Source organism: Hyalella azteca, unplaced genomic scaffold, assembly GCF_000764305.2.
Source record: "Hyalella azteca isolate HAZT.00-mixed unplaced genomic scaffold, Hazt_2.0.2 contig17807, whole genome shotgun sequence".
In the NCBI taxonomy this organism is placed as follows: Eukaryota; Metazoa; Arthropoda; class Malacostraca; order Amphipoda; family Hyalellidae; genus Hyalella; species Hyalella azteca.
The window spans coordinates 119,434-133,840 of NW_025947577.1; the positions used below are offsets into that span (position 1 = coordinate 119,434).

Here is a 14,407-nt window from a genome sequence, read left to right on the forward strand (position 1 = left end):
CATATACATATATATTTATGATATACGCAATATTCAATATTAACTGAGCTTCTTCTAATGGTGGTTTTCTGTTCTTTTTTCTAATATCTAATTATGCGCTCTACATTTACGTGAAAATATTTAATTACTGATTATAAGTTCATGTCTTGTGATGATTCATATCAATGATTTATAACTCCGTCGATTTATCGCCGGTTGGAAATTTTCATGCTGCTTCAGGACTTGGAATTTTTATCGTATATTGTAATGTGCATTGACATTTTCAAATGGAATTTAAAAACATAATGTTTCAAATCGAACACCAAATAAAGAAGATCAGTGCAATTTATTTATTTATTTATTTAGCCCATATGACTGTAATCAAGTCACCTTTATACTCATCATGTAAAATTTTGTCTAGAGACATAACACAATAGTTAATATCTTGTGAAAAAACAAAGATACTGTAATCATTAATAAGCTTATCTGCGTATTTAGTTATAAAAAAATTTAATTTAATTAAAGTATTACACTAGAAACTGAATTACACTTGCTCCGATATTGCGATCACAAGGTGGAAACTATTGTAAATGGGCTCTTTACGATTCTTCATGACCATTTTTTCAAATATACAGAAATACTTATTTTTTAGGTATGATCAAGCAATATTTCAATTTGAATTTAAATACCATGAGAGGAGCTTGTGCTATTGCCCATGTCATTCCGCCAGACACATCGTCGTGTGCGGACACATCACATATGAGTCGGTCAGCCATTTCCTCAAAGACTTCCTCCACGAAGACAGGGAAGATGTCGACGTTGAAGTGGTCTTTTTGCACAGGTACGTGTCGTTAGTGCATTGTACTTTAAGTAGCTTATATTTTTACTACAATAGTCTTTATATATACATAAAGAGGGTTATTCAAAATTATGCACCCAATTTTATAAATTTGTATTTATTTATGTATAAATTCAAAATGAACCATTTGTACAGCAATGGAGAAAGAAATATTACATTTTTTAACCTATTCAAATGTGGAATTGTGCGGCGGCGGCGAAAACGGCCGCTATTGTTCTGTCGTGCCAGCCAACCGCATTTGTGTTTCACTGTCATTTGTGAATGTGGTGGCTACTGTACAGCACAAGCTTTACTGCGTTCTTGAATTTGCTAAAAGTGAGTTGTAAATTACAAGACAGCAGGTATTTCGTCTCAAATTCAGTATTGAATCACCTGGCTGGTTAACTGGCACGAGAACAAAAACGACCGTTACTGCTCGAGAACTCTTGCGGCCATTTCCGCCGCTCTCTCCCAATTCCGAGTTTGTATAGGTTAAAAAATATAACTCAGTACTCACTGCAGTGAGTGACAGAGAGCGCATTTTCTCGTCGACGAAAACTTGAGGGCACGGACGGACGGACATGGCGAGCATAATAGCGCCTTTTTTCATAAATGAGAAAATGCGCTAAAAATTTAATCTTTCTCTTTTATTATTTATACTTACATAAATACGACTTTATTAAATTTTGCCCATCATTTAGAATAACCCTGTATATTGTTATATTTTAAATAGACTTGTTCGTTTCATGCTCATGCATGAAACGGCATTTACGTAAAGAATAAATTTCCGTAAATAAATTGACAAATGCGTAATACGTAATACGTTTATTTACGTAATAAATTACGTAAATAAAAAGACATAATCTCTAATGTTTGCTTTTTATACCAAAATTTAGGAAAAAGTTGATGGTAAAAGAAATAGTACTTTTTTCTTCCGTTCTCACGAACGTATATACGATGTCTATTTGAATATTCATTACTCTTTAATTGGGAAATATTCATTACTCTGTCATGATTTTGATTTTAATTCGGATTTGACTCGTGTAAAGTGCGATCACTGAATTAGTTGGTTTTGTAAAAAAACTAAAATACTTTCAGCTCACAAAAAAACATTTCCTATATCAATCGAAATCGACTACAGAACTTTCACCCTCTCTTTGTCTCCGCTGACGACGACACATTTTTATTTAATCAAGTATTTTGCCAGTCATACTCAGAGAAATAAGTAAGACTTGGTCCAAATAGCGATGTACTTTTTTGTACTTGTATGGGTCATCATGATCCAGTATGGCCCGAAAAAAAAAACGCATCACAAGCTAAGTGCAGAAAGTGTCAATTATTATTGGTACAATGTGGCCCGTCCATTTTTCTGATTTAATAGTCTCCGTATGAAGAATTGTCGCAATAGTTGCTGAAGAATTTGTGTGCTGTATTGACGGATATTAATTTGAGTGTTTTGTTTGTAATGGCGCTTCTGTTACTACCTCTCGTTTTGCCGACAATTCCGAATCACATTGATTTTGTCATTTTCTAAAGGTCTTTCATTTCATAAGGAATACCGTAATTTATTCTTAAGAAACACCTTATTTATTTTTTATGTTCTAATTTTAATAACTCATTGATATATCTGTTATATATAAGTTATATACTGTATAACAGAGGTTGCAAACATTTTATTGGTGACATTGTTAGGTTAAAAAAATTCACCCAATCAATTCTATTTATTCGGCAATTTTAGTTCCTTTTTTAATGATGTAATATATAATTGTCACACCGTCTCGTTAATGTTAAACTGGATCAGTTATTATATGGATTCCGTCTTTCTTTATATGTGGTTACTTCTTGACCAAATATGATTTATTGACAATGACAATATACGACATTTATTTTGTTTCGCTTCTTTATATCATTTAATTGGGAATAATTAGTGTTGAAGTATGTTGTGCTGGATATGAAATATTCCTGTACATTTCTTATCTTTTGTATCTTCCTTGTCCCTAAGCTTCCTTTCGTTGCGAAACCTGCATTCACAAATTGATTGAGAAGCTACTAATGAAATTTTTTTAATGTTTACTCCTAATTGAAGTGTTAATGAATGAAGTGTTGAAGTGTTTCACATGAAGTGTTTCACCTACACTTCATGCGTTGACATCAACATTTAATATGACAAAATTTGGGCAATTATCCTGGGAGATCGGTAGAAGTAGGACAATTTTCCTAAAGAGAAATTAGTTGAATGAATATGATTATGGTTGAATGAATTCAAGTATCGAATACTATTTTTTGGAAGAGTACAATTCATGAATAGTAGAAGCCCATCATTCTAATACTAACAGATAATTTCCCCTTTCGGCATGTTTTTTCCATATTATTCTACAGCTTTACTTCCTCATTATGCGGCTTTTGATTTTACAGGCAAAATATTACTCAGTTTTATAGGATGTTTAGTGATCATTATTACAGGTATCCATAGAAACATAAGAAATGCATATGAAATTTATTCGTTTGGTTGCACGACATTGGGATACCGCTTTCTTATCCCACGAGTAAGTGATGTAGGGAACTTTTACTTTTGTCGTTGGTTTTACGATGCTTCTTAATTTATGTTCAAACTTTAACCAAGTTTGGACCTGACTGGAAATTTGTTGCTGGCCTTACAAGGAATTAATTTCTTATATTACTTTCTCCTGGAGATATCGCTGAAACTGTGATCGTTTTGTGTTGGCGTCCTAATTGAAAATCACGGGTGATTTAACAGCAGCTGAACTTCATTTGCTACAATAAATCCGTGGGATATTTTCAATAGGATTAGTTGTATCCTGCGGCCTGACTTACATCTGCCGCCCCTCCTACAGGAATGAGCCCGATCTGGAATTTGAAGGCTTGTTGAAGCGCAATTCAACTTGCGTTGGCTTCTTTCAAGGCACAATGTTTAACTCGGTAGACTTAGAACGAGTCAAGGTATACTATTTTTTCCACATTACTTCCATAACTCTTTGTCCTATTATTGCTACTTTACCATCAACATATTATTCGTATTATCATTGCCATATATTCTGTATTGGGAGTATTGAGACACATGCGCAATACTTGGTTGCGCTCCCAACCGTTTCCTTATTTGGTACTTTTTGCTGTTTGGATTATTTGAGTTGCCCATGACACCGCCACTTGTTCTACCCTCCTGCCTCTTACGTAGTGCATGGTCCAGCAACACTGCTGCTTACTTCTAAATCAACCTAATAACCAAACATCGTTAACTTACCATATCAAACGAATCTATTAAACTTTCCAATGAGTACTCTTCGCAGTTATTTTATACCAGAGCTTAGTTTCAATGAGTAGAACGAGATTATGCAAGGCCTTACATGATGCTTGACCTCCAAGCATTATGTATGCCCTGCTATGCATTCGAGGTATTGTTTCCACTGACTGCCAATTTTGGACATTGGTGAATTTTTACTGAATTGAATTTTTTGGGCTGAATTTTTCTTGTCGACTGCTGCGCAAATGGCAGGAATGACTTGCTGCTTAAGAGCCCAGCTCTGCATTGCTAATTTTTTTGTATGGGCACTTGCGCCTCTTCAATGTTTATATGCTTTATTTCTCCAATTGCAAACTTCAAAGGGATAACTTTTAAATTACCATAGATAACATATCGCTGATTCATAAAGCAATATTAATTTTCTATTACATGTTGGACAATAAATCACGCTTTCGTCATTCTATAACACCCTAATTAAGATGAAGCTTCTGATTCTAATTCTTATCATTAAACATATCAGATATGCTCACATACGAGCCGAACAGACAGAATATTTTTCAGGCTTCTCAGCACTGGGTTTCACATGTGTTCTATTTTCCAAAGCATGTTCTTGGCAGACACTTCGTCCACGCATGATATACAATGCGCACTAACACCACACCGTTTATGGTGTCGTGGTGGTGAGTGTTCTCAATTCACCTTCCTTCTCACAATTCTGGATGTAAACCTCTCGACTGAGCAATTTTGCTTATACAATCTTGAACTGGTATTTATTCTGCCATGCAGAAGATATCCACAACTGCTTCACAGTCTCCTACAAACTCGCGGGCTAGCTGATATATCTTCGATTTCAGCTACACATTAAAACAAATTGCTCCTTTGCTTTGGGTAACGGTTGAAGCTATCATCCCTCTGCATTCATTATGAGGGAGGTTATTTCGTAACTGTTGAATGCAAATTAAAACGGCAATTCTATGATTTAAATTTAGCGTTTAACTCTTAACACGTGCAGCCTGTTATGTTTAACTAACCTCAAATACTCAGCGATCAACATTTTCTTCGTTCCACGGATGTCAAGTCTGTTCGATTGCTCATACACTTGAAGGAAGAGAACGATCTTTATCGTTCTGATTGAGTCATTTCATATGTTAAGTATTCCACGTTCATTCCAAACTAATGTTTCAGTTCTTCCCCTGAATTATACGAAGGAAAGGCGGTGTTTTGGTTATTTTTTTCTTGAAGACCTACGCAACCTTGATTAGGGTCGGGAGAAAAGTTCTATCCACAGTTCAGTACCGCCAACTCCTGCAGGACAATAGAAATAGTTAATTAAGCATTTGAATCTTGTCTCAGTACAAACAGAAAAGTTCTATTCACTGTTCAGTACAGCCAACTTCTACTGCAAGATAAAAATAGCTAAGAATTTGCATCCTGTTTCATTATAAACAGAAAAGAGCCGGATCTTGAGTTGGAGGGTTTATTGAAGAGACACTCTACGACAGTAAGCTTCTATCAAGGCAGCATTATGAGTGCTGTCGACCTAATGAGAGTCAAGGTAAAGACCATAGGACTGAGGGCAAGCAATACTGCTCACTGTCAAGGCTTCGAGTGCCCAATATGTTGTGGTCATGGTAATGTGTGTTGTGATGATACATTAACGGTCTATTCCATAGTTGTCAGGCCTGGATTCATTAATGAACTGCTCCCTATACGCAGCGGATGCTGCTTTCAGTCATGTGCCTTCATAGATAGTTATAACTTTATGCTCATCCTAATCTATCCTTCGCTATTACTGACACTTGACATTCCTCAAACGGTTGATATTACTGAACTTCTATCCTCAGTCTACGAAAGCAATCATGTTCAACAGCACTGATTCGATCAAGTTGTTTCAAATTCTCTTAGGTTTCCCTAAATTGTTTTGCGACTAATTACGTTGCCCATGAATTGCGTGGCAAGTTTTCCATGAATATTAAGAATGAGGATTAACGTTCAGTTCAGTCGATCGTTTGTTTCCTGCATGACATCGGAATGTTCTCTTAAAATTTTTTTTCAGGTCTGCATTTTGAAGGTATTAAATCCAGTTTTCCCCTTGTACACTTTGAGTCGATTCTGTTTCTCTTTGCTATTTAATTCTCTGCTTGTCGATTTGTTCCCTTTCAATTTTGGGTGGTGCATTTTTACAAACAGAAAGCGCCCGGATCTGGAGTTAGAAGGCTTATTTAAACGGCACTTCACTACGGTTGAGTTCTTCCAGGGCTCCATAATGAGTCCCATTGACCTGCAGAGAGTAAAGGTACGTACAATGCAGTTGATGGAAACATACCGTGACATATCGATGTCGTATAGCAACATGTGTCCAACTCGTATCTAGTTATGCCCCCCAAACGTATTCGTGTCTCACAGAAACTATGCTTAATATTCGTACACCGCCACATGTTAATTTGCTCAAGCGCTACTGACAAGCGGCCGTCAAGGAAATGTTAACCGTGATAATACTAGTATTATATAAATATTCTTGAACTAAAATTTGCACCGTACAGTTCGTCCACAAGACACATAAGTATAATATAATTAGTATAAGTATAAGAATAATTAATTAATGACGAAAGTCTGCATTTGTGCAAATTTTACGTAATAAATCTGGTCACAGAATACATGTCAACTAAAGAAACGTAATTGTTCTCAAGAAAATTCTACGGACTTTTGAACTATATAAATCAGCTGGTACTAATGAATTTAAAATTGGCGTTGTTAATGTATACATGCAACCAGATTTAAAAAAAACTGCAATACTACCTACCCCAATACATGGCGTTTGATATTATGAATAAAATTATAAAATTAGATATAAATATATCTAATTGATATAAAAAATAAAACTGAAAAGCATTTTAAAAACCTGAAATGCAACCAACCAGGCAACTAAACTATTTCTTGCTCGCATGAAAATGAAAAGTTTTGTTCGAACTAGTTTAGAGTAATTCATTGAAAACAGACTATGCACTTGTAAATTAAGTATTCTCAATATTGGGTTGTTCGACAGTGCAAATAATTGTCCACCTTCATTTCGTTAATTTTGAAATTACTTCTCAATCTCATTTGTTGATTTTATTAAATTTTCAAAATTTGTATAGAATTCAAAATGTGACCTGAATTGAACTAAAAAATGTAACAATTTTTGAATCATCGCTTTACAGAATTACCTTTAAGTTTTGAAAAACGTCTAACGGTTAATTAAAGCACAAGAAATTGAAATATCACGAGGAAAAAAAAATTTCCTGGCCTAACTATGGTACCCTTCAATTTCAATAGCTTTTGTTGTGACTCTTCCTACGGCATAAATTTTTCCGCTGTGACTCTCTCAAGTCATCAAGAAGTTTCAACCAAGTCTCATTTTTAACTAATTTAGTTTTATATGGACGTCCATTCACATACTAAATCTTTATGCTCTAATGAGATGCTTAAAGCAATGAGATATCCATGATCACCTATTATGTTATGAAAAATTTCACCGAATTGGTAGCATTATTTAGTTCGATCCTAAAGTTTAGATGTCAATCTAAACTCGTTCGCGTCACAGCTCAGTGACCCTCGGAGTCGGTGTAGGCCACCATCAGAGGCGTTAAGGTCGGGGCCCTGATCATTGACATGAAACCATTCCCTGTTTTTAATTAATAAAATCAATTCCTTTTTTTTTGTTGGAATGGTGAGTGTGGGAGGCCTTAAAAAAAATCTATATATGAAATATGGAGCGATAGCGCACTCCAGGTGAGAAATTCTTCATGATCATTCCATCGTCGCGGTACACGCTACTTCATACCTCGCGATACGCACTATCCTTCCTTACTATGCACTACTTCCTTCCTACTTTGCGGTACTCGCTGCTTATTACTACTCGGTACACATTGCATCAGCTACTTCGCGGTACACTGCTCACTAATTCATACTTGGCGATACATGTGCCTCATTACTTTGAGATGAACACTTCTTCCTATACTTGGCGATACACGGTGCATCCTACTTCGGCGTACACATTTCTTCCTACTTGTAGATATTCACAATTGTTCCTACTTCGCGGTACACGGTGCATCCTACTTCGCGGTACATTGCTCTCTACTTGCGCCATAGTCATGTGGGTGAGTGAGTGCATGTTCATATTTTTTGCATCGACTTCTACGTGCGGTCTACATCCTTTTAATAACTAAACTCATTAATCCATCGACGCTTCCTTCGAATGATTAAACAGAACTCCGTACTTATGCCGAACACTTCTTTGAGCAGCCTGAACCATGAGAAGAACTGAAACATTTTATTTGTATTCCATCAAATGTTTATTTCCATCTGAAGAACTTTAGAAATAATTATTAAAAGAATAAAATCCGAAATTGGATAGCATTTTTAAACTCTCGTCTAAAATACAAACAAATAATTAAATATCACAATTAGAAACAGAAACAAAGATCAAAATCATATAAATTTGCACAACATCTTCTCTGCTGCTCGAGACAAGTGTGAGCGAACCACACCAACGCCGCCTGTTTCCTATTGTGAAATAGACTGATAATTTATTCATCGTCTATTGTTCACAATAAAATAACTTACCCGATAGTCTGTGTGCTCGTGCTTTAGTCGTACGCATGTTTGTTGTCTGCACTTCCCCTCCTTATTGTTTGCTGTGTGATGTCACTTTATTAAATTTTTAATCCATTCTTTTGTGTTTTGCCAGTCTCGTGCTTTCCTTAACTCTGGCTTGTGTTTTTTCCTCCGAGTTTCGATAAAATTTTAACTTAAGCTTGAAATAATGATATATACAACGCTGAAATATTATATACCTGCTTATACATGAAATATCGTTCTTGTGTTCAATATATGATGACAAGGTAAGAGATTGTTATAAATCTGAGCTTCTGCTTTTATATGTATTCATAAATCTATAATATGTCATAAACATCCGTCAGGTTGTTATAGTGAATTAGGACGGTTTTTGCTGATTATATTCTGTCATTTTATATCACTTCCACATCACTTTCGTGGACAACAGATTCTCTTTTTGGGATGGGATTCTCTTTTTATTTAGGGTTATAAAAAATACAATTCACTTATTCTGAATTAATTGAGGTGTATTAGGTTGCAATATATTTATGCAAAAATTTAGACTTCGCGTGAATTTGCCTTTTCCGTAACTTGCAAACCCAACAGATTGAATTTTTGGTCATTTATTTACAACTGTTCATATTGGAAGGTCGTACAGTCGTTTCCGTTTGTTAAACCTACAAAAATGTCCATTAAAAGAACATACAACCGTTTTAATTAGATGATTGCGTAACCGTTTCCATTAGAAGAGCGTGAAATCGTTACCAATAGAAGAGCGCGTAACCGTTGCCATTAGAAGAGCGAGTAACCGTTTCAATTAGATGATTGTGTAACCGTTACCATTAGAAGTTCACGTAACCGTTCCCATTAGAAGAGCGAGTAACCGTTCCCATTAGAAGAGCGAGTAACCGTTGCCATTAGAAGAGCGCGTAACCGTTTCCATTAGAAGAGCGTGAAATCGCTGCCATTAGAAGAGCGCGTAACCGTTTCCATTAGAAGAGCGCGAAACCGTTCCATTAGAAGGCGTGTTGCCGATCCAATATTATAGTTCAGTCTCCTCTAACGCCGTCCAAAATTTTTTCCATTTCTTGTAATGGATGGTTCTCCATAATTTTATACGAAATTTTGGTCGTATGCTGAAAATTATTTTTTATTAAACGTCAATTTTTACGGCCTACGTATATACGAAATTTATTTGAAATGCCAATTTATTACGAACAAAGGACTAAAAATCATGAGATTTTAACATTATTTAAATATTTCGGTCTATTGTCGATATTTTTCGCGGTATTCTTTAGAAAATATCATGTTTGAAATTAAGAGATTGAATTCGAATTTTTTTCAGGCGGATTGGAAACGTTAAATTAATTCGTATATTTTTTATTTCAATAAAACTCCAGATGCTGAAATTCGAAATGCAACAAATAGCTGAATATTTTCCGGATCATTTATTACTTGCTTTTTTCAAAATGTAAATTAATTAAATTCAGTAAGCAAACTAATGTATTCATGGCTCGCAGTTGCAATGGTTAAACAATGAGTAGAAAATTAATATTCAAGAACACATCCATTCAAATCTTACGCAATTACATTAACCTCAGTCGCAAATATAAACTTTTTAATCCATGCCTACTCTAAATTATAAATCTGAACATAAATTCCACCATCTAAACCATTAAAAAAACAACAATAAAAAACACAAACAATCATTTGCATTTACACAAATGACAGATGAAAAAATTTGCTGAGTTATTACACAATACGCATCAGCTATCACATAATTAACTGCGATTTCTTATTAAAAGTAAATACTGTTGTCCTTTATATTGTGTATGTATATTATATTATATATATTATTAATATTGTATATTAAATACTGTACTGTTCACGGTTCACTAATGACCACGCCGGCCACAGGTGCACGAGGCAGACGCGTGTCTCGTGCTGGCCAATAAATACTGCCAGGACCCTGACGCTGAGGACGCTGCTAACATAATGAGGGTTATATCCATCAAAAATTATTCCGATGATATCAGAGTCATCATTCAACTCATGCAGTATCACAATAAGGTTGGTTGTCTTGAGATATAGTCATTTATAGTCATATAAGTAGTTCGGTTATAGCTTACATCGGCTCAACTATTGGCGTTGTTTTTAACTGGTTTTATGAATTAGAAATTCAATACGAATTTGCATCTAAGAGAATATGTGTGCATGCTAATAAGTAAGAAAGAATTACCAAAATAACACTTTCATTTAATTTTTTTAGTTTTGATTTATTATTTTTTTCACAGGCTTACCTGCTGAACATTCCTTCCTGGGATTGGAAGCGCGGCGACGACGTGATTTGTCTGGCGGAACTCAAGCTTGGTTTCATCGCACAGTCCTGCCTCGCTCCAGGCTTCTCCACCATGATGGCTAACCTCTTCGCTATGAGATCATACAAAACGGTCAGTTTAATCATACTATTTATTATTATTTTTTTAGGATATTATTTATTATTATTTTTATCATATTATTTATTTCCTGCTCATTTCATTATGATATTTAGACATATTAGCACTGCCATATTTCATAATAAAGTAGTCCAACTCCGAGATGCCCTCATGTCTGCTAATAAGGTTCCCCAGTAATGTACTTAACGAAACACGGAAAAATGAACAAGACTGAAAACAAAAGTCTTCAACTATTATAACTTTGATATTAGCTATTGTTATTGAATGATTCGCGAATATCACATTTCTTTGCATTAAATATAATCAAAATTACAGTCTTCAGTCTGTCTGCCACTTGGTCAAATTGATTTTATACGAGATATGTTCCGAGAGCCTTATTAAAAATGACTGTCTTCAAAAATGTAATCGAAACAATGTTCAAAGAAATTAAGAAAGAGAATCATTCCATTCATAATGCAATTTTTCGAAACTTCGTGGGTTCCAGGGTTCTGAAACTCCCAAATGGCAGAATTTTTACCAACAAGGCTCTGGCCTGGAAATGTACACTGAGACTCTAAGTCCAGCCTTCGTCAAACTGACTTTCGATGAAACGTCAGCGTGAGTTGCGGACAAAACCTGAGTGCTGAATAACATTTGCAATCCATTTTTACGAAGTGAAATTTTTACCAGCTGCAAATTGCTTCTAATTTTGAATATCATTAATCTTTACCCCTGCTTGCTTGTGTTTAGTTTACGTGACGTAACTTTACCCGCCAATTTTGTTCGCCTAACTGAATTGTTCATCCCGTGCTTTTATATGCGATCGCATCAATTCACAGATGCTATATGTCTTCAAATGGATTGAATTTATAGTTTACAAGTTCTTAAAAATTTAGGAATCATCCTAGTTATTTGGGTATTTCATTTTAGATGTGTATGAATGGGATCCATTCAATATTTTTTACCGATCACCCTAAATCAAGATCATTCCAGTGAAACTCATCTTGCAATGGAGGTAATATTCACCGCATACGTACGTATGCTGAAATTATAAATGCGCAAACTGAATCTGTGGAATTCGCTCATTCTTCAATGTTTTTCACCCGATGTTACTATTTTTTTAATTCTTGAATAATTTTGACCAACTAATATTATTTTTTATTGCATCGCTGAGTTGACTCGCCTGAAACCTTTAAATAGACCATATTGGAGTACAAGAATTATGCGTTTGGTATAGTTTGTGCTACCTTCACCATCGTGATATTTATTTTTATTTTGAAATAGATGATTAATATATAAAATATGCAATTGCAATCAATGATAATGAAGCCATGACGAAATATCATATTTACTCACAATATCTGCGTTACATTAATTGAGTTCACTGCCTGGCGCCCTTTTTTTCAGTACCACACTGCAGTTACTACCACTTTAAAACTATCGTATATTGATATTTTAATGCTGTTACTTTTCATTAATATTTTTACAACAGTAACGTCATTTTTAATTGAATAATTTAAATGTTGGATTTTGCATTAAAATTCTAGTTTGATGATTCAACATTTAACCAGCTTGACCTACAGCAATCATGCATTGGATTTTGGAGTAGATCTGCGTTGTGTTACATAATCCTTCACGTTTTAAAGCTTCTTTTATTATCTAATATTCCAGCATCGAGCCTGTAAGCCGGCGACTTCAATAACGTTCCCATACTTCTTGTCGTTTCACTTTCTATTCCTATAATGTTTATATTGAATGGATTTTTACGGCTCTAACCCTGTGGTGCGTATTTCTCCTTGTAAGTTTCACTATTATCTCCCACTTTAACCTTCAAATTGAAGGAATTTTCTGTATTCTAACCGGACAGCCGCCGGACACTTCTCCTACTTCTACTACTTCATCTAACCATATACTTGAAATTGAACGAAATTTTCGGTGCATTAACCCCTGCAGTCACCAGACATGCAAGAGTAAGGCAAATACTTACTTTTCCTATTTCTCCTAATAATTACTCTTTTCCCTTAACCTTGAAATTTAAGGAATTGCCCTGCTTACAATAAAATAATCTACTTTTCTTTCTTCTTTTCTTACTTTTTCTTCTAACCTTGAAATTTAAGGAATTTCCGTGCTTACAATAAAATAACCTACTTTCCTATCTTCTCTACCTAATTTTTCTACTAATATTAAAATTGAAGGAATTTCCATGCTTACAATAAATAACCTACTTTCCTATCTTCTCTACCTAATTTTTCTACTAATATTAAAATTGAAGGAATTTCCATGCTTACAATAAATAACCTACTTTCCTATCTTCTCTTCTTACTTTTTCTACTAATATTAAAATTGAAGGAATTTCCATGCTTACAATAATTAACCTACTTTCCTATCTTCTCTTTTTACTTTTTCTACTAATATTTTTCTATTATTTTACTAATATTTTCTACTAATATTAAAATTGAAGGAATTTTTCGTACTGTAACCCCGCAGTCGCCGGACATGCAGGCGTGGCAGAACGATTACCTGTGCGGCACAGGCTGCGAGATGTACACTGAGACGCTCGCGCCCAGCTTTGTTGACATGACATTCCCTCAGGCGTCCGAGTAAGAGTGACTAATACTTAACAACCTTTATCTTCACTATTTTTAGCGCATTTTCTCATTTATGGAAAAAAGGCGCTATTGTGCTCGCCATGTCCGTCCGTCCGTCCGTCCGTCCATCAGTCCGTCTGTCCGTCCGTGACTTCACGTTTTCGTCGACTAGAAAATGCGCTCTCTGTCACTCACTGCAGTGAGTACTGAGTTATATTTTTTCATAATACCAATAACATTATGTGTTTTACCACATAATTTAAACACTTCTTCTGTACGAATAACATTACGTGATAATTCTGCATGTAGAATTTTCTGCTTTTCTAGTGACTGAGAAATTTTGAAGCTTTAATCGTCCAATAACTAATAATAATTATTATCCTTTTTAGTAAATATTTGATATAATAATACCAATTAAATTCATGTTTTGGGAATGGGCAGAATTGATTGCCAAGTCACTTGTTTGTATAGTAGATGATTTGTACTAATACAAAAGAATAATTATTATTACAGAAAGCTACTAATGAATTAGATTTATATTCAAAGTTACTTTAGTTTAAAAGAAAAAATTGCTAGTAGGTAACTTTTAATGAGCAAGAAAATGATAAATAATTGAAGAGCAGTGTACCAATCATTTACCGTTCTTTCTGAAGACTTTACGAACAAATACTACAAAAATTATTACTTTAAAATCTAGTTCAAAGAAATT

General features: G+C 34.7%; 1 protein-coding gene across 1 annotated transcript in view; it reads left to right on the forward strand.

Moving 5' to 3' along the window:
- LOC108676935 (calcium-activated potassium channel slowpoke) overlaps positions 1–14,407 on the forward strand; it is a 66,952-nt gene that overhangs the window by 26,529 nt on the left and 26,016 nt on the right. Inside the window, exons 7-11 of the mRNA XM_047885396.1 lie at positions 710–820; positions 6,270–6,375; positions 10,593–10,745; positions 10,970–11,125; positions 13,598–13,710. Coding sequence (XP_047741352.1) covers positions 710–820; positions 6,270–6,375; positions 10,593–10,745; positions 10,970–11,125; positions 13,598–13,710 — 639 coding nt within the window. The remainder of the gene's footprint in view (positions 1–709; positions 821–6,269; positions 6,376–10,592; positions 10,746–10,969; positions 11,126–13,597; positions 13,711–14,407) is intronic.